Source organism: Syngnathus acus, chromosome 13 (assembly GCF_901709675.1).
Source record: "Syngnathus acus chromosome 13, fSynAcu1.2, whole genome shotgun sequence".
Classification (NCBI taxonomy): domain Eukaryota; kingdom Metazoa; phylum Chordata; class Actinopteri; order Syngnathiformes; family Syngnathidae; genus Syngnathus; species Syngnathus acus.
In genome coordinates, this window is record NC_051098.1 from 2,889,336 (window position 1) to 2,916,692 (window position 27,357).

Genomic DNA, 27,357 nt, shown 5'->3' on the forward strand with positions numbered 1-27,357 from the left:
CCCGGCCGTCCCTCCGAACTTTCATCTCAAACTAGGAGAAGCCTGATCAGAGATGCAGCCAAGAGGCCCATGATCACTCTGGATGAACTGCAGATAACTACAGCTGAGGTGGGAGAGTCTGTCCATAGGACAACAATCAGTCGTGCACTGCACAAATCTGGCCTTTATGGAAGAGTGGCAAGAAGAAAGCCATTTCTCAAAGATATCCATAAAAAGTCTCGTTTAAAGTTTGCCACAAGCCACCTGGGAGACACACCAAACATGTGGAAGAAGGTGCTCTGGTCAGATGAAACCAAAATCGAACTTTTTGGCCACAATGCAAAACGATATGTTTGGCGTAAAAGCAACACAGCTCATCACCCTGAACACACCAGCCCCACTGTCAAACATGGTGGTGGCAGCATCATGGTTTGGGCCTGCTTTTCTTCAGCAGGGACAGGGAAGATGGCTAAAATTGATGGGAAGATGGATGGAGCCAAATACAGGACCATTCTGGAAGAAAACCTGTTGGAGTCTGCAAAAGACCTGAGACTGGGACGGAGATTTATCTTCCAACAGGACAATGATCCAAAACATAAAGCCAAATCTACAATGGAATGGTTCACAAATAGACGTATCCAGGTGTTAGAATGTCCAAGTCAAAGTCCAGACCTGAATCCTATCGAGAATCTGTGGAAAGAGCTGAAGACTGCTGTTCACAAACGCTCTCCATCCAACCTCACTGAGCTCGAGCTGTTTTGCAAGGAAGAATGGGCAAGAATTCCAGTCTCTCGATGTGCAAAACTGATAGAGACATACCCCAAGCGACTTGCAGCTGTAATTGCAGCAAAAGGTGGCGCTACAAAGTATTAGCGCAAAGGGGCCGAATAATATTGCACGCCCCACTTTTCAGTTTTTTATTTGTTAAAAAAGTTTAAATTATCCAATAAATTTCGTTCCACTTCACGATTGTGTCCCACTTGTTGTTGATTCTTGACAAAAAATTAAAATTTTATATCTTTATGTTTGAAGCCTGAAATGTGGCGAAATGTTGAAATGCTCAAGGGGGCCGAACACTTTCGCAAGGCACTGTATATATATATATATATATATATATATATATATATATATATATATATATATATATATATATTAACAATATCAGATTCCTGTATATTTTTAATCAAAATGAAGCAAACCGAACTTAAAGGCGAAAAATACTTGGCTACTCATGTATCCTGCATCTGCAACAGGTATTGCTAAACATTCACTCAACTGTATCCAATTTCATGAGGACGTCAAACTACAATAATTTGGGATCCAGAACAACAACAACAAAAAAAAACACCAGTTACTTCAAACACAAAATGAGAAAACATTTGTACTGCATGCTCCATAACAGCAGCGGTCCATGCATATGGTAGCTGATCCTTCAGTGAAGACTTATACAAGCTGTAAATACCATCCACCACTGTCACGTCGCAACTAGCACCATCAATACTAAAACACACATTACAAGGTGTGGCGTTACTTCTCGCAATGAATAGTAGCTCCTCTGGAAAAGTCCATCTTAAGTGGATTTTTACATACCGTATGTTTGAAACCCATTTAATTTCCCCTCCACCAGCTGTTGTGGACTTCAACTTTTCAAACGTATTCATGGATGCAAACCGCTACCGATGTGTTTTGCAAGAGGAATTTGGCTGTCACAGCTCTGCCATGACCAACAAATCAAGGTGACAGAAAAATGCTGTTTACTGTACAATAGCTAGCACGCCTTGGGAGGCAAATTTGAAAACAGAATGGTCAGTTTAAGTAACAACAGCCAGCACTCATGATGTGAGTGTTTACGTAACTGTTATGAAGTGCCAAATTCTGAGCATTACTGCTACTGAAAGATTCATTTGCATCATGAATGGTCGATGCTGCCAGTGATGTTCACTCTGCATACAAAAATGCACTGATAAGTGTTTTAAGTGGGGGGGAAAAGTCAGGGAAGCAGACTTCAGTCTAGGTTATACTGCAAGTCTGTCCTTTTGGGGGCGCATTGATCGTATTGTAAATAACATTTTTAACTTGACTTCCCCTTTAAGGGCAAGATTTTCTGTGCTTCATTTTGTTTGCTCAGGTAGGACATTGACACTCTTGTTATGTCACTGTGAGAAAGAAATGGCACATACTCCTTTAAGGAAAGCTAATCTGAATCTTTAGATCAGTATGGAAGGCACAAAACAAAAATACTTCTCACATTAGCCAAACAGTATAATTTGGACTAATTCTTCACAGCTGCTTCAGGCTATTTTCATTTATAGTCACCTTCTTAAAATAACCTCCTGAGTCATTATTTTTTATTAGTTTTCTTAGAAAACACTGAACCAAATATAGAAAATATCAATAATTTTATGTCATGGGTGGAATGGCATGATGTAGTAGGCGCTTTGAGCAGAGGAGGTCAGTGTCATGAGATGATTTAGGCAAAAAAGTGATTTATGTCAAATAATGACTCAGGCCAGGGTAGTTTTGTTTGAGGTTTTATCCATGAATTTTTCCCTCTACCAGCCCAATGAGGCAATATTGTCATGCAATTATGTATGAAATATATTAGTCACACAAACACGCACACCAAATGTCTCTCTAAAATACACAGATTTGAATGGTATTTTAAACAAAAAAGTGAGGGTGAAACAACCATCCTGGAACATCAAACTTGACAGACTCGGTCGAATCAAGAGTACATTGAAGCCAATGAGGGGATGCACGACAGCATATACTATACAGGGTTTACAGATTACACCACAAAATTAATATTTGGACTTTAGGGTGAAAATGTAATGCAATGGCACGTGGACACACACATTTGGACTGGTTCCTGGTCCCGACTGGTTTTCCTGTTTGATGTAGTGCATTTAAACACAATTTATCATTGTTAAACACAATTTATCATAATAATACTGAGTGTTTACCTAACTTTGGGATAAAGTGCCAAATTCTGAGCATTATCATTTAAGAATATAAGTAATGTAAATGTACTTTGAAAATCTGACTACCATAATGTGCGTTTTCAGGATTGCCATCCACTTCCTGTACAGCGTCATGAGCAAAAAGCCGACTGCAGCTCTTTGAAAGCGGCTCGCCTCTCTTTTTTTTCCATTTCCTGTTTCTTGCGTTCTTCCTTCTCCTCGCGGATCTCAGCCTCAAACTTGCTGCCCACAGACAGTGCCTGCATCTGGTGACACACACAAGCACAAAAACTTCTTTGCATAATTGTAATTATTGCCAGCCTTCTGTGCAAAGCATCTAAAGATTTTGCCCAGTACTGTACATTATTACCCTGCCCTGCTATTGGTGAAGAAGTTTTAAAAAACCGGTAATAATGATTTATTTCTATGTATGTGGTTGAAATACTAGTCCCACATGTTCTTTACAAATAATCTTAGTGCAATCCACCTCGTCGGCAGAAGCATAAGCTCCTTGCCTATTTCCATAGAAGGGTATAAAATGAGGTGTGAGAGTGCTTAAGAGGGTCAAAAGGAAAATATGGCAGGATCAGTAGCTCTTAAAATATCCCCAGTTTGTAATAGTTGGTAGCGCATATTGAATAGATAAGGGTGGCTTCTCTGAAAGGATGGTCTTGAAGTGTGACATGAGAACTGAAAAATAAACTTTTTCAACACCAGGTCAAAATGACCTATGCTTTAAATCAAAACTTCTTCCAGTGTGCTCTGAAAAAATATAGTTCACTTTGTTACTGTCACAGCCTACACTCTTGATTTTTGAAGTTATATTTATTACATGTAACAAGTACAGTAATCCCTCGCTACATCGCGGTTCATTTATCGCATTCAGTACATCGCGGCTACCCACCCACCGCAAAAAAAAATAATTCAAAATAAAAAATTCTAAATTGAGGAATTATGGCACGAAAGTTGCCAGCACGCCAGCAGAAGGCAGAGAGTGCCCACACAATTGCAGTACGTACACTTGTACCTTGTTATTAAAAAAAGCTGTTATAATAATAAGAGTTCTAAAAACACATTTACAGTATTGTACCTTGTTATAAAAAATTAAATAATAAAAGAGTACCGTATTTTCCGCCCTAAAAGGCGCACCTAAAAACCTAAAATTTTCTCAAAAGCCGACAGTGCGCCTTATAGTCCAGTGCGCCTTATATATGGATCAATTGATGAATTTGTTGATCCATACTGATTGTACACAGTGCTCTGCCAAAATGTTTCAGTACGTTTTAGTACGACTAGTAAATTACAAGGTCGCATCGCTTCCCAACATTACGGTAACTGTAGTCAGGGGGCGTCACCGAATAGCTGTTGTACCCGCGAGGCTATTTCATTTCAAAATAGGCGGCTCCGTTAATGTTTCGAGTAAATTTACGGATTGATATGGAAGGGAAACATAGGTAAGCAGTACCAATGCGTTAGATCGAACTTTAGTCAGTTCCGATCATTTTATAGATCGTTTGAGAAACGCGATTGTTTACACTTTGCTGAGGCTCATGGGAGATTGCGAGCTGAGGCTCGTGGGACTTTGCGGATGGCTAATGCTATAACGATAGCTGCTATACGTACCAGGCTATTTCATGTGAAAATAGGCTGCTCTGTTAATGTTTCGAGTAAATCTACGGATCGGTATGGAAGGGAAACATAGGTAAGTAGTACCAATGCGTTAGATCGAACTTTAGTCAGTTCCGATCATTTTATAGATCATCGTTTGAGAAACGCGATTGTTTACACTTTGCTGAGGCTCATGGGAGATTGCGAGCTGAGGCTCGTGGGACTTTGCGGATGGCTAATGCTATGACGATAGCTGCTATACGTACCAGGCTATTTCATGTGAAAATAGGCTGCTCTGTTAATGTTTCGAGTAAATCTACGGATCGGTATGGAAGGGAAACATAGGTAAGTAGTACCAATGCGTTAGATCGAACTTTAGTCAGTTCCGATCATTTTATAGGAGATCGTTTGAGAAACGCGATTGTTTACACTTTGCTGAGGCTCATGGGAGATTGCGAGCTGAGGCTCGTGGGACTTTGCGGATGGCTAATGCTATGACGATAGCTGCTATACGTACCAGGCTATTTCATGTGAAAATAGGCTGCTCTGTTAATGTTTCGAGTAAATCTACGGATCGATATGGAAGGGAAACATAGGTAAGTAGTACCAATGCGTTAGATCGAACTTTAGTCAGTTCCGATCATTTTATAGGAGATCGTTTGAGAAACGCGATTGTTTACAGAGGGCTCGTTGGTTATTGGCTAGTGGATGCATACCGCAACCCTAGTCAACCTCAGTTTGTTGCAGTATAGCTTCTATTTTATGCGCCTTATAATCCGGTGCGCCTTATATATGGACAAAGTTTTAAAATGGGCCGTTCATTGAAGGTGCGCCTTATAATCCGGTGCGCCTTTTAGGGCGGAAAATACGGTAATAAAACATATTTACAGTATGTACACTTGTACCTTGTTATAAAAAAGTTGTTCTAATAATAAAAGAGTTCTAAAAACATATTTACAGTATGTATACTTTAGCTATCCCAGCAGTTGAACTGTGCACCGTTTAAAGGCTACACAAAGGAATTTTATCTACACATTTTATTTTTCGTTCGTTACCAATTAAAAAAGGTCATCAAGCTTGACACAGCTTACTTTTCAGAGAACAAATTGTACTTGGTATTTGCGGCTCATCATACTCATCGGCTTTAAAAATCAGGTGTAGTTACTAGATAGTGAGTGATACCTTATGGCAATTTATTGTGATCATTTTGTTAAATTACCACTTTGTGGTAATTTATGAATTAAGGACAGTGTTAGACTCAATAAATGTTGCATTAACATTTTGGCAGTTTTTGGCAACAACTGATGCATTTTAAGACTAGCAAGTAGTGGTCGACCAATATATCAGTCGATATTTGGTATTTTTTAACACTAGAGGTCCCAGTCTGTTGCCAAATGGCAGTTATACCTTTAATTCATCAGCATCTGCGATATTTGTGTTTTGTAGCGCTGATTTAAAGCCAGGCACATCAGCGGGCAGCCCCGTGTAAATGGTGCATGTTCCACTGATGTTGCCGGCTGACTTAGTGAACGACCACAAACCAAAATGTTTGGAATACGTTCTCAACAACAGTTCTGGGAGAAAGTTAAGGCTTACATTATGATATTTCAAAGTCCTATGGTCATACATTTACTGTATGTTACTAGTAAACTATTAAGTGTTACTTCAGTTAGTGAAAGAAAAATAACGAATAGCAACCATCTGGAACTGGCAGCGACAGCTGGTTGAAGATTTGGTAACTTGCAGTTAACTTGAAGGACTGTAGTCGAAAGCTATCAGGAGACTGCTTGCTTTACATAACGTCATTAGCCCCAATGTTATGTTGTTTTATTTTTCATGAGTCAAACGCTGCACCCGCTCATACACACAGCACCGTGCACCAGGTTTCCATCTAACTTATTTGCATTAATGAAAATTCAGCTCAAGAATCTATTGTGCATTGTGGGTAAAAGTAGACTTAATTAGCGTAATAAAGTGATGTGTTTGACCAATAACATCACACAGACATCACAATTTTCCTTATTAAACCTGTCTAAAGTTAACTGTCTGTCATCGGTTGACCCTGACCTCTAAATATCGGCATCGGTTATAGAAAAACCCATTATCGGTCGACCTCTACTAGCAAGAGGTCTTAATTGAATGGGTGTGTTGCTATGACACGAACAGGAAGAGGTTGCGACGGCCGTTTTTCACCACTCATATATTCACACACAAACGATTATCTCTGCAGTAAGTCTGCAATACTGAAGGCAGTGAACTCTGACAATAGTCGTAAAAGGAAGAAAACAATGACACGCGAGTCAGCATTTGAGCATGGAACGCGATTATCCTTCTGGAGAACTTACCCATAATAAATGATTACCGTAATTTTCGGACTATAAGTCGCTCCGGAGTATAAGTCGCATCAGCCATAAAATGCCCAAAAAAGTGAAAAAAAAACATATATAAGTCGCTCCGGAGTATAAGTCGCATTTTGGGGGGCAATTTATTCGACAAAATCCAACACCAAGAACAGTCATGAACGAGCAACAACAGGCTAAACGATAGGTATGCTAACGTGACATAAACACAAACTAAGAGCTGAGAACGGCCCTGACGTAAAATTCAGAGTTATTCAAAAAACTATTACATAAATAACACGTTAATAAAACCATCCACGGAGGTGAAAGACAGCTCGGTAGAGTAGGACCGGGCGTGCGTAAAAGCATTGTCCGAGCCCCATCCACCGTCCCTGGACAGCCACCCGGCCGAGCGCCGGCCCCCGACTTCAATCCACGGAAGTGAAAGAGAGCTCCGTCGAGTCAATCTTTGTCCTTTATGTAAACAACCGCCGTCGCGTGACGTCGCGCTGCCGACGCGACGACGCGTCAGCAGCGCGGCGGTTGTTTACATAAAGGACAAAGATTGACTCGACGGAGCTCTCTTTCACTTCCGTGGATTGAAGTCGCGTCATTTGAAATTAAAATGACAGTAATCCCTTGCTACATTGCGGTTCGTTTATCGCGGTTTAATTTTTTTTAAAAAATATTTTTGAAAAAAAAACATATAAGTCGCTCCTTATTATAAGTCGCCCCCCCACCCAAACTATGAAAAAAACCGCAACTTATAGTCCGAAAATTACGGTACTTAATTTGCATTACACATGACTTACCTGGCAGAGCACGAAACAACGTACCTTAGCTTCAAAAAAGTCTTTGGCCCCACTCACTCCCTCTGTGGAGACGTTGATTTCAGACAGTCTGGCCAGTGCCATAAGACCACTCTCTTCTTGCAGCTCCCCCGCTGCTGCTCTTCGAAAGATCAACAAAAACTGGGAGGGGGATGAACAAAGTTTCAGTTTTGGTGTAGCTTATGGTAAATCTCGGTTGTCGTTCTTCAAAATGTCAAGTTAACCAGTAAGCTAATGCTAGCGTTAGCGAGAAGCTAACAAATGCATTTAACACATTATTGTGTTCCCCAAGAATAATACAGCACCTTCGATGCAATTCATCTGATACAACTACTCAAAATACACGGACAACAATTGAAAACAGAGCGCGCAGTGCTAAAAAAGCAGAAAGACTGAGACTAATGCTATGAAAACGAGTGCATAGACACGCAATATTAAAGTGAAATACAGTTTATTTTATTTTTCATCTCAAGCTTACTGCTTTACTGTGTTCGTCATTTCGATAGATTTAAGGAACTGAACCATCAACGAAACAAACTCTTTCGGCGAATCCTTCTGTATACTGAGCCTATATGAGAGCCTATTGAGTTGCGCTCATGCCATCTGTGTGTCTTTTGTATACCCGCTCTGTGGTATGGATACTGCTGGGGCCTGAATTTCCCCACCCCTGGGGATCAATAAATGTTCAATCAATCAATTCAAAACATTTCTGAAACACCCGTCCTTGTCCTGTTGGCTTCTTCAAGCCGTGATCTTCAACTCTCAACTAGAGCGGTTCGTAGCGGTTCCAAATCTGAGACCATGGTGCTCAGTCGGAAAAGGGTGGACACCCTCTCCGGGTTGGGGATGACGTCCTGCCCCAAGTGGAGGAGTTCAAGTATCTTGGAGTCTTGTTCACGAGCAAGGGCAGGATGAAGCAGTGCAGCATTTGCTGTGATGCGGACTCTGCACCAGTCCGTTGTGGTGAAGAGGGAGCTGAGCCAAAAGATCTGGTTGATCTACACTCCTGCCCTCACTTATGCTCACAAGCTATGGGTCGTGACTGAAAGAACAAGATCCCGGATACAAGCGGCCAAAATGAGCTTCCTCACGCAGGGTGTCCACGCTCTCCGTTAAAGATAGGGTTTACGACGCAAAACCGCTTAGGTCGAAAAAAGGCTTTAAATACTGCAAGTGAGACGTGTGTCGTAAACACGAAACAACGCAATTCAAGACCGTCGTGTACCGAGGACTCGCTGTATATACACATATACACACACACACATAAATATACACACACACACACACACACACACACACACACACACACACACACACACACACACACACACACACACACACACACACACACACACACACACACACACACACACACACACACACACACACACACACACACACACACACACACACACACACACACACACACACACACACACACACACACACACACACACACACACACACACACACACACACACACACACACACACACACACACACACACACACCACACACACACACACACACACACACACACACACACACACACACACACACACACACACACACACACACACACACACGCAACCACACACACACGCACACATACACACATATATACATACTTGGAGCACGGGGCTTTGTCTTCCCATATTTTCTTTTATTTATTTTCCTATTTATTCAAATAAAATTATTTAAATAAGTAAGAATGTTTTTACAAAGGTTTTTAAAAATACAAAGTGTTTAAAAAACAAGAAAGTGTATGAAACTACAATAAAGGTTAATAAAATTCTTGTGTAGATATTGTAACAATATACACTTATTTACATATATTCTTTATTTTCTTATTTATATAAATAAATAAGAATGTTTCTGAAAGTCAGTTTGACTTTAAAATTTTTACAAAAGTGTTTAAAAATACAAAAAAGTGTTTAAAAAACAATAAAGTGTATAAAACTACAATAAGTCTTGTGTGGATATACGATTAAACGTAAGTTTTTCAACATACGATGTGAAATTTGATCAAAGATTTGACTCATCCGAAGTAATTCCCAACATACGACGTCATCATGGTTAGCCCGCTAGACGGCAGCACGTCGGAATGACGTCAGCGTCCCAAGAAGGCTAACGCAAAGAGTAGTAGGGGTGAAAAAAGGAAGAAGGTGATGATTTCCTTCCAATTGAAACAAGAGCTCAGAAAACATGAGCGCAGAGTGTGTGTGTGTGATCATTAAGCAGAAGGAAGCCCTCAAAGCTGTCAAGCCATCCAAGGGGCTCATCATCATCTCTAAACGTCGCAGCCCTACCATGGAAGAGATGGAACGCCTTTTGCTTGTATGGATAAAGGACAAGAAGATTGCTGGCGAAACGATCACTGAAACGATCATGTGAGAAGGCAAACGCCATATATTGTGTTTTGTTAACGTTATGTAAATTGAACTATAATAAAAAATTTAAAATAGAAAAAAATGTATGAAATATAAAAATAAAAAAAAAGCTGTTAAGTGTAAGTTCACATACTGTAAGTTAAGTATGTATCTCTATGTGTCTCTAAGGTACAGTGGCAAAAAAAAACCTTTGGATTATTTCTTTGTAATTTATTTCTTTTTACATCTCTCTGATATAAAAGAGATACTCGATTGGTACTCGCGGGTACAACAGCTATTCGGTGACGCCCCCTGACTAGTTGCCGTAATGTTGGGAAGCGATGCGACCTTGTAATTTACTAGTCGTACTAAAACGTACTGAAACATTTTGGCAGAGCACTGTGTACAACCAGTATGGATCAACAAATTCATCAATTGATCCATATATAAGGCGCTCTGCATTATAAGGCGCACTGTGTTTTTTTTTAGTAAAATGTAAGTTTTTAGGTGCGCCTAATAGTGCGGAAAATACGGTACTTATGTATTATTATTATTATTATTATTATTAATTAATTAATGTATTTAATTTATTTATTTCTAATTGTTGGTTTATTTTTTGTTTGTTTGTTGTATGGACTTATGTGGCACTTTAGAGTGTTATTTGTTTTGTTTTTTGTTTTTCTTTTTTGTTTTGGATGTTCGAAATAAAGATATCAATCAATCAATCAATCATTGTTTTTTTTGGGCTGTGGAACAAATTAAATGAATCACAGTGTATTCTTACAGAAATATTTGATCCAACATACGAAGTAGGTCCCGGAAGTAATCAAATTCATATGTAGAGGTTTGACTGTAGATTCGTCAAGTCAGACCTTTTCCAATTCCAATTGGTTTTTTGTTACACCTCTAAAAAAACCTGTATTTTGTTCATGAAACATGTTTTAGGGTGTGACTCGATGTCAAAGCAAATATAAATATCCATGTGTACAAGCATGCTCACCTCTCGAAAGCTCAGTTTACCATCAAAGTCCTCATCCACCTCTTTGATCATGTTCTTAAGGCCCAGGTGAGTCTGTGGAGCACCAAGCTTCTCCATCATCAGCTTGAGCTCCATTAGGTCGATAAATCCATCTTTACCAGTGTCATACCTGGAAAGCACAAGTCAGTTTTGTTTGTGAAGCTGAACCTGAAGTCCAGTACAAAATTTGACAAAAACAATAAAAACTACACAAATGAAATTGGCCGAATGGTTATCAATTTTGGACACAAATTGCTTGTGAGTCATTCCATACAGGACAACAACAGTTCAACCTAAAATGAGATCATTATTCTGAAGATGAAGCATTTTAGTGATTTGGAAGGCAAAGAAAAGGTGTGTGTGAGACTGGGGATGACTGCAAGGTTACAGACTTGTTGGTGTCAAGGTAAGTGTAGAAACTTGTAGGACCGGGGGGTATTCCAGAAAGCAAGTTATGTGAAAACTCTGAGTAAGTTACCCTAGAAATGAGGGAATGAGGGTTATCCGTTCCAGAAAGAGAGCTAACTTGAACTCTGGGTCAGTTCCTGTGGTAACTTACTCTGTGAACATAACCTGCTCGCTGGCAAGTTTACTATAAGAGACCCAGAGTTTCAATCTCCCTCCCACACAAAGAAAGCAGTTAATCATGGATTGGCCGTTAATTCAAAATCCGATCGACATGGAAGCCGTAATAATTCGAAACGCTTTATGTCGCGACAGAATAGTCTCATCCAGATTAGATGTTTCATCATTTCTAGAAGAATATCTTTTCGAACGCTACTGCTTTCTTTGAACAGTATCATTTCTCTCAATAACCTTCGCTGGCCGTGGGATACCTGATGGTGTGCGGGCATCATGAGTTCGATTCCCACACACCCCGAACGAGCACTAATATCAGAGCAACCTTAATGCATAGCACTATGTTTTTTTGCAAATGGCATTTTCTTTATAATATCGGGGATGCAGAGCATTACTTTTTTTCTGTTGGCTGAGCAGAACTCGGCGTTTGTTTTAAAATAGTATTTTAATGAGTGTTGGCTACAGCGTCACATTTTAAATGACTACAATAGGTATAAAACATAATTGCATTTGTGTCAAGTATTAATCCACAAAGTGTAGAATTAACTGAGAGGATGTTGGAAAACATTTTGTTTGGGGTTTAAACTATTTGAAGTAGGCACTGAATTCATATTTTAATTTAAAGTAATACTGCCCTGGTTAAACAGCGTGAGTCCATTTAAAATAATTAAATTAAAATCAAAGTGAGGTGCAATCACAGCCTAGCAAAACATGCCTTACCTCTTTGACTAATGTTTTTATGTTTCATTTTGAGCTGCTTCCAAGTCATTTCTTTATCCTGTTGAATTGCACCTAAATGAAAATCAAGTCAAGTCAAGTCAAGTCAAGTCAAGTCAAGTCAAGTCAAGTTTATTTGTATAGCCCTAAATCATAAGCGGTCTTAAAGGGCTTCACATAGACAAACAATTGACAATTATTCTCAAAGCATCCCCTGATCTTAAGCTCTCAAAAGGGCAAGGAAAAACTAAAAAAAAAACAACCAGGGGAAAAATGAGAAACCTTGAGAAGGGACCACAGATGGAAGGATCCCCCTTTCAGGATCACCAGGCTGCAATGGATGCAGAGAGGGCACATAAAATACATAATATGAAAATCAATAAAAAAGTGGATGTCCAAGTCAAAGCGATGAGCTGCCGGATGTGCCCTCGATTGTCCTGGCAGTGTCTTCGAGGAGGGTAATCCGCTGCAGTTCCCTCATCCTGAATTGGTCCACGAGAATCCAGATAGAAAATAAGATTTCATTCCGACTTAAATTCATAACTATAGGCTATGCTACGACCTTATGGTTAGATGTTACATCTATGAAATAGTACATTCAAACTTGCGCATCGAGCAGCAATTTCCTCCCATGACGTCTCTCTCTTCTTCGCTACTGCAGCCGTATTAAATTTGCGGCAAAAAAATACGTTCATACTCGCCGTAGGCCTGCGTAACGACCTCCAATAAAATAAAATAAGGTGATCTGTTTTTCCGCAGTTGTCATGGTGACTCGTGGTATCGGTGCTCGATTGATAATGGCTTTTTGTAGGAGTTGTGCACGCGCGTAACTCCAGGTGAACATACTCAGAGTTGATTGAACTAACTCAGATCACCTTTTCTGGAACCGAATACTCAGTCTCTCCCATCTCAGAGTAAGTTAACTCAGAGTTCAGGGATAGACTCAGAGTATGTTGAACCTGCTTTCTGGAATACACCCATGTGATTCAGGTTTTATATGTCTCCTTGCTGCAACACACCTGATTCAAATGATCAGGACCCTTATCCAGCTTCTGCAGACCTCGCTGATTATCTGATCATTTGAATCAGGTGTGGTGCCCCAGAGAGACATATGAATCATGCAGGATACCGGACCCCGAGGACCGGAAGTGGTGACCCTACTTGTTGGATGTTAGGTGCAAGAGAGTTTGTGTAAGAGTGATTTAGTCTAGTTTTTGAGAAAATAGCTTTTCCAGAATTTTTGAGAACTGTTGCAGCAATGATATTGGCCTGTGGTTAGTACTAAATAAATGTTTGTCTCCCGTTTTGTAGATTGGGACAACTTTTGTTGGAGAAATACCAGTTTTGAAAGATTGGTTGCAAATGTGTGTAAACGGTTAGACTATATATTCTATAATATGTTTTTTTAGTATCATAGCGATGTTAAAGCAGTCATTGGACTTTTATGTTTTAATATTTACACAATATTTAATATTTCAGTTTTATTTACAGCCATAAGGAACATGATATGGGGTTAATCTTTATACATTTACTGGTTTCGTGTTTATTTGTTGGATCAGGAAATTCTTATGGACAATGTGAGTAAAATAATGATTTAATTAATTTGTGATGTGTTATTTTATCCATTAAAATATTTTTGTCTGATTTAAAATATTCAATAAATTTTCTCCTTTCCAGCCAGAGAGGTGACATTCCATGTCCCAAGAGCCAGCTTCTGCAGCCGGGGATCAGACCGCCAAGGTCCCTGCCTTTGGCCGCCGCCCAGCTTGCACTGCACCCGACCCCTTTGGCCCCTCCCACAGGTGGTGAGCCCATGGGAAGGGGGACCCACGTTTCCTTTTCGGGCTGTGCCCGGCCGGGCCCCATGGGCGAAGGCCCGGCCACCAGACGCTCGCCTTCGAGCCCCGCCTCCAGGCCTGGCTCCAGAGGGGGGCCCCGGTGACCCGCGTCCGGGCGAGGGAAATCTGTGTCCATATATCTTTTTCATCATAAGGGGCTTTTTGAGCCGTGCTTTGTCTGGCCCCTCACCTAGGACCCGTTTGCCATGGGTGACCCTACCAGGGGCATGAAGCCCCAGACAACATGGCTCCTAGGATCATAGGGGCACGCAAACCCCTCCACCACGATAAGGCGACGACTCACGGCGGGGAGAAAGACATGTTAAAGTGTGTTATTAAAACTTTAAAAAGGCTTTCTGTGTACCGTCTTTCTTTGTAAATAAATCGCGTGCACATGCGGCTTATAGTACGGTGCGGCTTATTCATGATAAAAACAAAAATGTTTGCGATTTTTTGCTGGTGCGGCTTATAGTCAGGTGCGGCTAATACTCCGGAAATAACGGTAATTAGTGTTCCGCTGTACACGTAATTGCACCCAGAAATACAACTCACGTGCATGTAAATGGTCAAAATGGTAGCAGACAACTCAATCGGGGCCAGGAAAAAAGGGGGCATTAATATCATTAGTAACTACAGAGTCTTCATGGAGCCAAAGAGGTTCCGTCACTTGGAATGACATGTCCATGAGACACAAAACCCCCTTTCTTTGGTTTCCTTTTCAGGGATGCCAGGGGCCCACAAAGCACACAGAGGGCCCATATTCCCATGCAATCTTCCACTAACAGCCACACATCAGTGTCCTGTGACATCAAATGCTTATTACCAAAGAGTTTATTTGAGGAATATGCCTAATTACCTTGATAACAGTCTTGATGTTTTGTTTTGCTTTACTTTGCCATTGTTTTTATGACTGTATACTGTTGCCTAGAAGAGGCTGTAGTGAAACTCATTGTTTTCCTTTGTCCTTGCTAATTATAGATGGCTGAGCCTTTGGAACGATGACACTCTTTCTCAGCAAATGTATTTCACTGTTGCAACCATCCAGTTCAGTTAATGTTTATGTTTTGCTAAAACTATACACAATCAGGTCCCAATTGAAGGAAAAAGCAAAAAAAAATATTTAGCAAGTACAAGGATTAATTCTAAATGCAAAAAGGAAAACAGACTCATCCATCCATTTTCCATACCGCTTTTCTCCATAGGGGTCGCGGGCGTGCTGGAGCCTATCCTAGCAGTTATCGGGCAGCAGGCCACCCTGAACTGGTTGCCAGACAATCCCAGGGCACACGGAGACGAACAACCATTCGCACTCACACTCGCACCAATGGGCAATTTTGAGTGCTCAATCGGCCTACTATGCACGTATTTGGAATATAGGAGGAAACCGGAGTACCTGGAGACAACTCACGAAGGCACGGGGAGAACATGCAAACTCCACACAAGGAAGGCCTGAGGTGGAATCGAATCCGCAACTTCTGAAGTGTGAGGCGGACGTGCTAACCAGTGCGCGTCACCGTGTCGCAGGAACCAGACTGTTGAGGAAAAATAGGTCACTGGGTGGTGGCTGTCCCATGAGAATGTGTGCGTGTACCATTTCTGGGATCAGTGCAGCCAAATGAGTGAAGCTAAATGCATTCAAGACAAAAGTAACTTAATTACCTTAAAGTTTTGAAACTAAATTGTATGCAGTGGGAAAACTATGCCTACTCTGTTTCAACATGAACTCCCTGGATGGTCCACATTCTTTAAATCATGTTCGAAATAAGGATTCTTTCATTCATTCATTCATTCATTCATTATGAACGCAAGAGCAATTCAGTAGAAAACAAAACAATAAAACCAGTCTTCTGAAGAACAGTCATCATCATTTGACTAACCACCAGCGTAAAGCTTGAGGGCAAAGCAAATTAGCACCAGTACATTGGGGTTTAAACTCTGAATGTTTAATCCCCGGATCAAATGTTCATCTCACTAACCCCATTTCTAAAATAGCCTCAAAATATTGTGTAGATGAATGTGGTAATGCAAAGCATTTTTTTACTACATTTTGTACATTTAAGATCAATTAGACGGGTGTGACTTCATCTACAATCAGGTTCAGGTTCTTCTTGGGTTCTGTTAGTGACACTTGATGCCATGTGCATTTTTAGAACCAATTAGACGGGTGTGACTTCATCTACAATCAGGTTCAGTTTATTCTTAGGTTCTGTTCGTGACACTTGATGCTATGTGCATTTTTAGAACCAAAACTGAACTTTCATTTAAAAAGCCGAACGGTTGAACTCCACACCTACATACACTGTGTATCTGTTAGCTCAGGGGTCCGCAACCCCCGGTCCATGGACCGGCCCTGGGGCCGTGGATCACTTGGTACCAGGTCGCCAAGCCGCACAGGAAAAAAAAAAAAAAGCATTTTTTTTATTTTTTTTATTGACGATCAATTCATTCTGGTCAAGACGCTCGTCCCGGTCACGTGATATGTTTTCCGAGTCGAGCCAGCAAAAGTGAGTGAGAATTTATTTTGAAAAATATAAAGAATTTATAAAAAAAAAGTCACTGTGTCCCTTGACACAAGACGCTCGTCTCGGTCACGTGACATGTCACCCCAGTCGAGCACGCGAGGAAAGCAAAAATGAGCAAGAAACAGAGAAGTTTGGAAAGCTTCTTCGGAAAGGGAAAAAAGCCCAATGAGGAGACTGAAGAAGAAGAGGCTACCACTTCTAAGAAAAGGAAAGCTGCATTTAAAAGAACTTTTCTGGAGTCGTACTTAAAATATGGATTTATCGCCACAGGTGACTCTGAGGCACCGAGCGTACTCGGCCTATGTGGCGACAGGCTAGCTAACGAGGCAATGAAGCTGCTTCGGCACATGGAGACCAAGCATCCTGCATTAACAGACAAACCTTAACCACTTTGGGTGTCATTGTTTCCGATTAAGTCTAGATGGGGCCGGCTTGTTTCTGAGAAAGCTCAGTGCTCCCACTAATTCAACGTAATGGTGAGTTTTATTTTTATGTCGTTTATACTTGTTTTTATGCCAGTCATATCATTATATTTCATCGTATTTATATATTTATCATACATGTATTATTTATTTATATAAATTTATTATTTATTTATTTAAAGGCCTGTCCGCAAAAATATTTTTGACGCGTAACCGGTCCGTGGCGCAAAAAAGGTTGGGGACCACTGTGTTAGCTGATTGTATGCATCACTCATGAAGTGTTCTAACAAACTGATCAATGTGGAGTTTTCTTTCTCATTTGCAACAATGTTTCATCACCAAGGCTTAATTTAGAGGCAAAGGAATTTTCTCAGCACAAACAATATCCTATTTTATCAGACGAAGTTTTTTTTTTTTTTTTTTATTGTACTGCCATGTGACTGTTCAAAGGTTACTGACATTATTTTAACCTTGAACAGCACTTTCAATTGAATGTTTCTATCACTATAGACCAGATTATTTAAAAAAAAGTAGAATCCAAAACATGCTCAGAATTATGGATTGATAAATACTCTTGCCATTGTCTATTACTTACATTTTCATCAGGTGATTCATGTTGGTATGTGACTAGCGAAGCTTTCCAAAGCACACCCAGTACAGTACTAGTACTGTTCACTATTAATAATTAAACCGTACTGGCGAAGCATTACAGGTGTTTGCACATGTCAAAACACTGTCAACTTCTGTCACTCCTCTTTTACCCCTTTCCTACTCTTATGGTTGCAGAATGTACAAGAAGCAATGGAGTTCAGTTTTAAATTCTATAGTAAACATTGAGGCTGGGCGATTCATAACTTTTCATTGATGTTAAGTCTGAGGCTACGTTCACAGTGCAGCTCAATTCAGATTTTTTTTTTTCCACGTATGCGACCTGCTTAAGTTCAATTTAAAAAAAAATTCAAAATCCACAATCACATGTCATCAGAGATCGGATACGTATCCATGTTTTTGCAATGTGACAATTCACATGCAGAATTTAATATTTACAATTGATCAGCCATGATAAAAAAAACACAATAACATGCGGAAATCGCACTTGTATTTATTAATCTGAAAAACGTGAAAAGCGTGGATGTACTTGTGTGAATAATGTTGATATACATAAATCCCTCCCCATAGACATTCTATTAGTCACGTCAGTCGTGCAGCTCGCGACTCAACCACAATGGTACCCCCCAAAAGATTTGGCACCTTTTTGGGGGGTTAACACCAACAGTGTTTGAACTATTTGCTGCACAAGACATTTTGAAATTCAGGGGCTGTCGATTGTTTAGAAAAAGGAACCAAAATTCGACCATTTCAAGCAGTCAGTCTATGTCAATAGAGCTCAAATATTCATAGACCCTCTACTCAATATTTACCGTAGTGTCTAATTTTTTCCGCCATGTTCAATTTTATTAAATTTATTTGCATGTCCTTCACTATTTCAGAATTATGTAGTATAGGTCGTATTAAGTGTTGTGCCTAGCTTACAACACTTTTGAGGCTGTCAAATTTGAGTCATCCCGCGATGCATGAGAAACAAAATACTGGATGAAAATCATCAAATTAAAAATGAGGTCATATCTAAAAATACAGGACTGTCTCAGAAAATTTTAATATTGTGATAAAGTTCTTTATTTTCTGTAATGCAATAAAAAAACAAAAATGTCATACATTCTGGATTCATTATAAATCAACCAAAATATTGCAAGCCTTTTATTATTTTAATATTGCTGATTATGGCATACAGCTTTAGAAAACTCACATATTCGATCTCAAAATATTAGAATATCGTGAAAAAGTATACTAGTATGGTATTCAACTAATCACTTGAATGGTCTAATTCAGTGGTCCCCAACCACCGGGCCGTGGACCGGTACCGGTCCGTGGGTCACTTGGTACCGGGCCGCGGAGCCGCACAGGAAAAAAAAAAAAAAAAAAAAAAAAAAAAAATAAAAAAATGTTGTTTTTTTTTTTTTCCATTGACGATCAATTCATTCAGATTAAGACGCTCGTCCCGGTCACGTGACATGTTTCCCCAGTCGAGCCCGCAAAGCTAGCAAAAATGAGTAAGAATTTATTTCGAAAAATATAAAAAATTTGGCGAATCTCTCAGTGCGTCTGAAAAATAAGGACTCTTGACACAGGGCGCTCGTCTCGGTCACGTGACATGTCACCACAGTCAAGCCCGCGAGGCAAGCAAAAATGAGCAAGAAACAGAGAAGTTTGGAAAGCTTCTTCGGAAAGGGAAAAACGTCCAATGAGGACACTGAAGAAGAAGAGGCTACGACTTCTAAGAAAAGGAAAGCTGCATTTAAAAGAACATTTCTGGAGTCCTACTTAAAATATGGATTTATCGCCACAGGTGACTCTGACGCGCCAAGTTCACTCCGCATATGTGGCGAAAGGCTAGCTAACGAGGCAATGAAGCCTTCAAACCTGCTTCGGCACATGGAGACCAAGCATCCTGCATTTAAAGACAAACCGTAACCACTTCGGGTGTCATTGTCTCCGATTACGCCTAGATGGGAACGGCTCATTTCTGAGAAAAGAGCTCGGTGCTCCCACGAATTCAACGTTTTATTTTTATGTGGTTTATATTTGTTTTTATGCCAGTCGTATCATTTTATTTCATCCTATTTATATATATAAATATTTAAATAATAAATATATAAATATATTTATTTATATAAAGGCCGGTCCGCGAAAATATTTCTGACACGTAACCGGTCCGTGGTGCAAAAAAGGTTGGGGACCACTGGTCTAATTAACTCGAAACACCTGCAAGGGTTTCCTGAGCCTTGAAAAACACTCAGCTTGGTTCAGTAAACTAAATCACAAGTATGGGGAAGACTGCTGATCTGACTGCTGTCCAGAGGACCATCATTGACACCCCCCATCAGGAGGGTAAGACACAAAAAGAAATTTCTCAAAGAGCAAGCTGTTCATAGAGTGCAGTTTCAAAGCACATCCACAAAAAGTCTGTTGGAAGGGGGAAATGTGGCAGGAAACGCTGCACAACCAAGAGAGATGACCGCAGCCTTAACAGCATTGTGAAGAAAAGTCGCTTTCAGAATTTGGGGGAGCTTCAAGTCAAGTTTATTTATATAGCCCTAAATAACAAGCAGTCTCAAAGGGCTTCACATAGACAAACAGATTGACAATTATTCTCAAAGCATCCCCTGATCTTAAGCTCCCAAAAGGGTAAGGAAAAACTCAAAAAAACCCTACCAGGGGAAAAATGAGAAACCTTGGGAAGGGACCACAGAAGGGAGGATCCCCATTTCAGGATCACCAGGCTGCAATGGATGCAGAGAGGGCACATAATGAAGAGCTGCCGGAGGTGCCCTCGATTGTCCTGGCAGTGTCTTCGAGGAGGGTAATCCGCTGCAGTTCCCTTGATTGGTCCACGAGAATCCAGACAGCCGCTGTCAGCTCGGGTGTCACCTAACCACCTCCCCAGGAGGGGTGGGGGGCATGGGGAGAGGGAGCGAAAACACAAACTCCAGCCGAATCGGCCACTACAGGTTAATTAAAGGCCATATCATAGAAATGTGTCTTTAATCGTGTATTACATTTTCCTACTGAGGTAGCAGTTCTAATATCCATTGGTAGGGCAATCCAAAGCTCTGGAGCCCGAATAGAAAATGCTCTAGACCAGGGATGGGCAAACTACGGCCCGCGGGCCACATCCGGCCCACGGGACCGTTTAATCCGGCCCGCCAACCCTGAATTAATTGTATTATTAAACTTTTTTTTTGGTCATTTTGCCTGCAATGACTGCGTTTCCCCAGTAGATGGGGAACCGCTCTCCTGCGCATTTACTACCGGAAGCCGTGTCAGAAAGCTCGGTGCACATTCACAAGTGCGTGTACGTACGTACTCAGTAGTACGGACATGGCGCACTCGCGCTCTATTTGTATCAGTCCCGAATTTAGAGCATGGGCTGTGACGACAGCATTCTTGTAATTCGCTCGCAGAGCTTTCAGATACAGTTTTACGCTAAAGCCACCCACAAACCATCCCCTGGAATCCTTCCATTAAAATGAGTGGCCCGAAGAAAAGAAGTGAGTGCCGAATGTTAAAAGAGTGGCCAATTTGGCTCGACGTACGCGACGTGACGTTCAGCCACATCAACCCGTCACAGATCGAGGTAAACGGATCTCTCCTAAGAATTGCCACAACAAATTTTACTCCAGACTATGATGCACTAGCAAAAAAGGGAGACCAACAACACTGTTCCCACTGAAAATGAAGGGGAGGCTCTCAAGTTTGTTGTAAAAAAATGCATTTTGAATATGATTTGTACACATAGCAGGGATTGAAACTAGCGACCATTCTCATTTTCAAACAATGCAGGATGCTCAAGGACAATGATGCACCACCTGTTTGCGACTAATCTTAACCTGTAAAGTTCTTAAGGCTTACTTTAAGGAAGTGTTTCCCGTTTCCTCACCTCTGTTACCAGGTGTTTGTGAGTTAAAACTCTGCTCTGATGTTCAGATACCCCTCACCGTGTTGCCGTTTTGATTACTTTATTTGGATGTATGCTTTCACCGATTCTTCAAGATGATATATTTGGTCAGAATGTTTGCTGTTTGATGTGATCTCATAAGATAAACATTTTTCATTAATCTGACCTGCAGGCACTGAAGTGATGGAGACTGTTATTCATAATAATAGTGTCGTATTTTATGAGAATCACTGATAGCAGTTTTTTAGTGATTTTTTTTTTTTAATGCTGTTAATAAATGCATTTGTTTTCAAAAAACTTGTTTGGAATAGCCATGCTTTACTACCTACTAAAGGCCAAAATCTTTTATGCAATGACCTTTACAGGTCGCTTATATTACTTCACACAAACCATCTGCTCCTGGTTCGGCCCTCCGGTCCAAATTTAGAACCCAGTTCGGCCCGCGAGTCAAAAAGTTTGCCCACCCCTGCTCTAGACCCTGCAGACATTTTTTTGGCCCTCGGGTCACTAAAAGACTAGCGTTTTGCGAACGGCGGTTACGAGACGGAACGTAAGGAACAACTAGGTCGACGAGATATGAAGGCGCTAAGCCACGCAATGATTTATAGGTTAATAGAAGAACCTTGAAGTCACATCTTAAATGGACCGGGAGCCAATGGAAGTTGGCTCATATTGGGGTAATGTGATCAAATTTTCTTGTCCGTGAGAGCAGCCTTGCAGCAGCAGACCAGAGAATAATGCGTTACAGTAGTCCAGGCGCGACGTAATAAACGCATGTATAATAGTTTCCGCATCACCGGTCGAGAGGATCGGACAAATCTTAGCAATATTACGAAGGTGAAAAAACGCAATTCTGGTTGTATTCTTAATGTGCTTTTGAAAGGAGAGCGTTTGGTCAAATATTCTCTCGAGATTAGTTACAGTATCGCTCTGAGTGATAGTACGGTTATCTATCGCTATAGTGGTTTCCTTAAATAAGTGTTGTAATATAATATTATAATAATACTAATATAACTAATATTATATTTACGTATTATGTCCCCAAGCAGAATCATATAAGTATTAAATAGAATTGGTCCATGTACCGATCCCTGTGGGACACCATACGTAACATTATAGAGCTCAGAGGACGCATTGCCATGGACCACTCGGTGCGTCCTGTCTGATAAATAGGAATAAAACCAGCCTAGGGCTGACCCTGAAATACCAACACAGCTTTTAAGATGCTCTAATAAAATATCGAAGTCTACAGTGTCGAAGGCAGCACTAAGATCGAGTAATAACAATACCGATGAAGTGTTAGAATCCATAGCTATGAGGAGATCAGTCACTTTAGCAAGTGCTGTCTCGGTGGAATGATTAGCTCTAAAACCAGACTGAAAAGACTCATATCGATTACCGTTTTTTTCCGTGTATAATACGCAAAATTTAACTAATTCATTGTCCTAAAATCTGGGGTGCGCATTATACATGGGTACAATTTTTTTTAAATGTATTTATTTTTTAAATTTATTTATTTATTTATTTATTTATTTTAAACAAATCATGGTACAACAAAACCAACAACAGGACTGACCGACAAAGACGTGGAACAAAAAGACAGGGTGACATTACCAAAGACAGGAACAGAAACCAAACAGACATCATGACAGTAACACATGCAATGATCCGACGGTGAGCGAGGGGCAGACAGGACTTAAATACAAAACACGTTACAAGAACAATAGTGCGTTTGTACTGTGCTCTGGTCATTTCGTCAAAGAAGGGATAATAGTCCTCTTCTCTTCTTGACTGACAATGAATGTGATAGTTTAATACAATCAGCAAATAACAAAATGCGTATTACAGGTAATATTTTATTTCACAACACTTTGCCTTGTTCCTTTCGTCTCTGCTGTTCACTTCAAACACGCTCCATACGAACGCAATGCTCTCGTATCAGACGCTTGCTCGATCACCTGCTCGTTTGCTGTCACAATGTACCCTACACAAATCCGAAACATTTGTTGCGGCTCCGAGTCACGACGAGGGGCAAGTTTTGGTTTCCAAGGGTGTTTTTATTCCTCTTCAACGTCTCTCCCATACAGAGCCGCCTTTTTCACATGTCCGCACGTCACTTTCCTCTCTTTTCATCTGATCGCGGTGGTGCCTTTACGGGCAGTCGGAGAAATCAACGCCAACAAAAAAAAATACATCCAGCCTAGTTAAGACCATACCAAAGACTATAAAAATGGGACCCATTGCCTCCCTGCGTGTGTGACGATCATTGGGACTTAAAAAAAAAAAAAAAAAAAAAAAAAAAGTTGGGTGCGTATTATACACGGGTACAGGCTTTTTTCCAGCATCAACATGCCATTTTTAGGGTGCGTATTATACATGGGGGCGCATTATACACGGAAAAAAACGGTATATATCGACATATCGATTCAAAGACAGTGGACTGAAGCTGGAGTCCAGGTATCAAAAGCCACTGTTCACAGACGTGTCCGGGAAATGGGCTACAATAGCCGTATTCCCATGGTCAAGCCATTTCTGAACTCAAGACAACGGAAGAAGCGTCTGACTTGGGCTATGGAAAAGAAGCACTGGACAGTTGCAGAGTGGTCCAAAGTCCTCTTTTCAGACAAAAGCAAGTTTTGTATTTCATTTGGAAGTCAAGGCGCCAGAGACTGAAGAAAAGGCTGGAGAGGAGCAAAATCCAAGTTGCTTGAAATCCAGTGTGAAGTTCCCACAGTCAGCGATAGTTTAGGGAGCCATGCCAGCTGCTGGTGTTGGTCCACTGTGTTTCATCAAGTCCAGAGTAAATGCAGGTTTTAGAGCACTACATGCTTCCGTCTGCTGAAAAGCTCTATGGAGATGATGATTTCATTTCCAGCATGATCTGGCACCTGCCCACAGTGCCAAAACCACCAGTAAATGGTGTACTGACCATGGCATTACTGTCCTCGATTGGCCTGCCAATTCCCCTGATCTTAAACCCATAGAGAATTTGTGGGGTATTGTGAAGAAGAAGCTGAAAGACACCAGACCCAACAATGCAAATGAGCTAAAGGTCGCTATTGAAGCATCCTGGGCATCCATAACACCTCAGCAATGCCACAGGCTGATTGCCTCCATGCCACGCCGCATTGGTTGCAGTAATCCGTGCAAAAGGATTTCCAACCAAGTACTGAGTGCATTAATGAACATTTTCAAATGTTTGATTTTGTTTTGCTGTTATAAATCTTTTTTTTTTTACTTGGTCTGAGGAAATATTCTAATTTTTTGAGATAGGATTTTTGAGTTTTCTTAAGCTGTAAACCATAATCAGCAATATTAAAATAATAAAAGGCTTGCAATATTTCAGTTGATTTGTAATGAATCCAGAATGTATGACATTTTTGTTTTTTTAATTATATTACAGAAAATAAAGAACTTTATCACAATATTCTAATTTTCTGAAACAGTCCTGTAGATGCAGAAAACACCTTTTTAGGATGCTAGGGGTAATCTTTCTGAGTGCAAAAAAACTGCGACGTGATCACGTGAAAAATCATGGCAAGTCAGTTGTGAAAAACTCACTGCCTTCAAGTGCAGTGTCAACTTTTCACCAAAAGAGGATGCTAAAAGCCTGAAGAAAAAAAAACATATGTACATGGTTTAGATAAGTACACTGTAGATCAGTGGTTCTTAACCTTGTTGGAGGTACCTAACGCCACCAGTTTCGTATGCGCATTCACCGAGCCCCTCTTTGGTGAAAAATAAAATAATCTTTTTCAAATTGAAGACATCAATGTTTTTACTGGTGCACAAAATGAACTATGCATGAACATCCCCTTGTTCAAAGAACAAAACCAACACAATGCATGAACTCAAAACAAATTACATACCTGCAAATCAGCATGACTTCTGCTGTTGCCTTTGCGAGACCAGTTCAGATATGCATCATCACGAATTTACACGATAAATCAGGTGTGTTCGGTCCTCTTCAGAAGAGGCTCTGCCGAATCCCTGAGACTGACTCACCGAACCCCTAGGGTTTGATCGAACCCAGGTTAAGAACAACTGCTGTAGACTTATATGCCCTATAAAATGTCTGCTGAATGGCCTAGAAATGCCTTGCTGCAAAAAAAAGCGTCAACTTGGTTGACTTTTTTTTTCATCCAGCTGTAACTGATTCAGTGCTCATTTAACTTAGTTGTCTGTTTATCTGTTTGTGTGAAACTGTTGTCTTTTAGTTGTCTTCATTTTAATAACACAATTTGACATTCAAATGTCTATGTTAAAAACATAAAAACGCGTATCCACAACCACAATACACAGTGAACCAAGACCAAACCACAAGTATGAGCCATTCATGTGATCAGGAAAGTTTTTTTAAAAATAATTATTCACTTGTCTTCTTAGGGAAACATACTTCCGCTTTAGAAGTTAACCATTTAGAGTAAAAATGGGAAATGACAGACATGTTGGGTGTCTAAATGTCAAATGATTTGTTTCAACTGATTCCCATCTCCAAACTGTAATTTTCCCAAATTACTCTAAGTGGTCAACCCCCTACTGTATACCCAGAGTGTGACGTAATAGCCTCGTTAATTTGATCACTTGGTATTTTTTTAATGTATTTCTTTTTTCTTTTTCCAGCTGGCACTTTTACTTTGCCCCCCAACAAAATTGTACCACAAAAGAAAAAATACGGTATCAGTGGAATAGTCTGTTAACTGCGACACAATTGGCCAAACCATACAGTACATACTGGAAGGGAAGGCTTCATGTTTGCTACACGTGCGTATAGGCCTGCTTCTAGCAAATGAGGAATTAATCAACTTGATCAAAACAACCAAGTATTTTCAACTGGAAGCTGCGCGTCAGCATCTCCATCATAATCCCATCACGAGCTTCCACGGCTCATTCGTTTCAATCCGCACGACACGGCGACACTTCGGCGTGTTCGTGGACAAATGTCTACTATAGGACTATAGGCCAGTACTTAAATCAGTCTCCTTCTTACCGTTTAAACATCACCTCCATCTCCTTAATCTGCTTTCGGGAGAACTCCTTGAATTCCGTGTAGGGGTTGAAGACGCGGCTAGCCCGGGGGGGAGCGTTGCCCTCGTTAATGTCCAGCCGTCGGTTTAGTTTAGCAGACAGCTCGGACGAAGTGTCGCCACAAGCTGCCTCGGTCTCCTGCTGTTTGTCCGTGACGATGGTCTCCTCCAGCTCCGGCCTCTGCTCGGGCTCCTCCGACGCGGCCAGTCGTGACTGTAGCTTCTTTGCGAGCTCTTCTGACGCCATACTGTTTCGGGGACGTTGCTCACAGGGACTGACTAGATTGTCCAAACTCGAACGACTGTAGAGCTCGGGATCCGCTTGTAGTGCTACTGTCAAACTGCGTTTCTCCCGCCTGCATGACGCAAGCAGCTTCCGTTTATAAGCTTCAAAATAAAGTTCAGACAGCAAAACTGCATGAGCGGAAATGGGGACGAAGCATTTGGTGATCGGGTTTAGGCTCCTCCGCTCATTATCAGATTTAATACGCTACAAAACACCCGCGATCATACTGCCTTCAGAAAGTTTAGGGCATTTTGATTTCATTCAAAATGGTTGGTTTTTTGGCTGTAAAATGTTCCACTTGGACAAGTAGAATGCACAAACTGATATTAATTGTTATGCAAACTTCC

General features: G+C 40.7%; 1 protein-coding gene across 2 annotated transcripts; it reads right to left on the reverse strand.

The window, feature by feature from the left end:
* Positions 1-1,797: 1,797 nt before the first annotated feature.
* On the reverse strand, positions 1,798-27,090 carry efhd1 (EF-hand domain family, member D1). 2 transcript variants are annotated; one of them, XM_037268461.1, is made up of 4 exons: positions 26,688-27,089; positions 11,086-11,233; positions 7,723-7,857; positions 1,798-3,205 (listed from the first exon to the last, which is right to left on the reverse strand). In XM_037268461.1, exons 1-4 carry the CDS (start codon positions 26,969-26,971, stop codon positions 3,071-3,073), a joined length of 702 nt encoding a protein of 233 aa, XP_037124356.1. In that variant the 5' UTR covers positions 26,972-27,089; the 3' UTR covers positions 1,798-3,070. The 2 variants fall into 2 exon arrangements, with proteins under 2 accessions (XP_037124356.1, XP_037124357.1); XM_037268462.1 differs by lacking the exon at positions 1,798-3,205 and adding an exon at positions 6,766-6,909 and having other exon boundaries at positions 7,674-7,857; positions 26,688-27,090.
* Between the last annotated feature and the right edge of the window lie 267 nt (positions 27,091-27,357).

Coding starts and splice junctions, on each gene's coding strand:
- efhd1 (XM_037268461.1), bottom strand. CDS start 26,971: ATGGCGTCAGAAGAGCTCGCAAAGAAGCTACAGTCACGACTGGCCGCG. Junction 11,234..26,687: donor ATGGAGGTGATGTTTAAACG/GTAAGAAGGAGA, acceptor TGTGCTTTCCAG/GTATGACACTGGTAAAGATG. Junction 7,858..11,085: donor GTAAACTGAGCTTTCGAGAG/GTGAGCATGCTT, acceptor TCCCCCTCCCAG/TTTTTGTTGATCTTTCGAAG.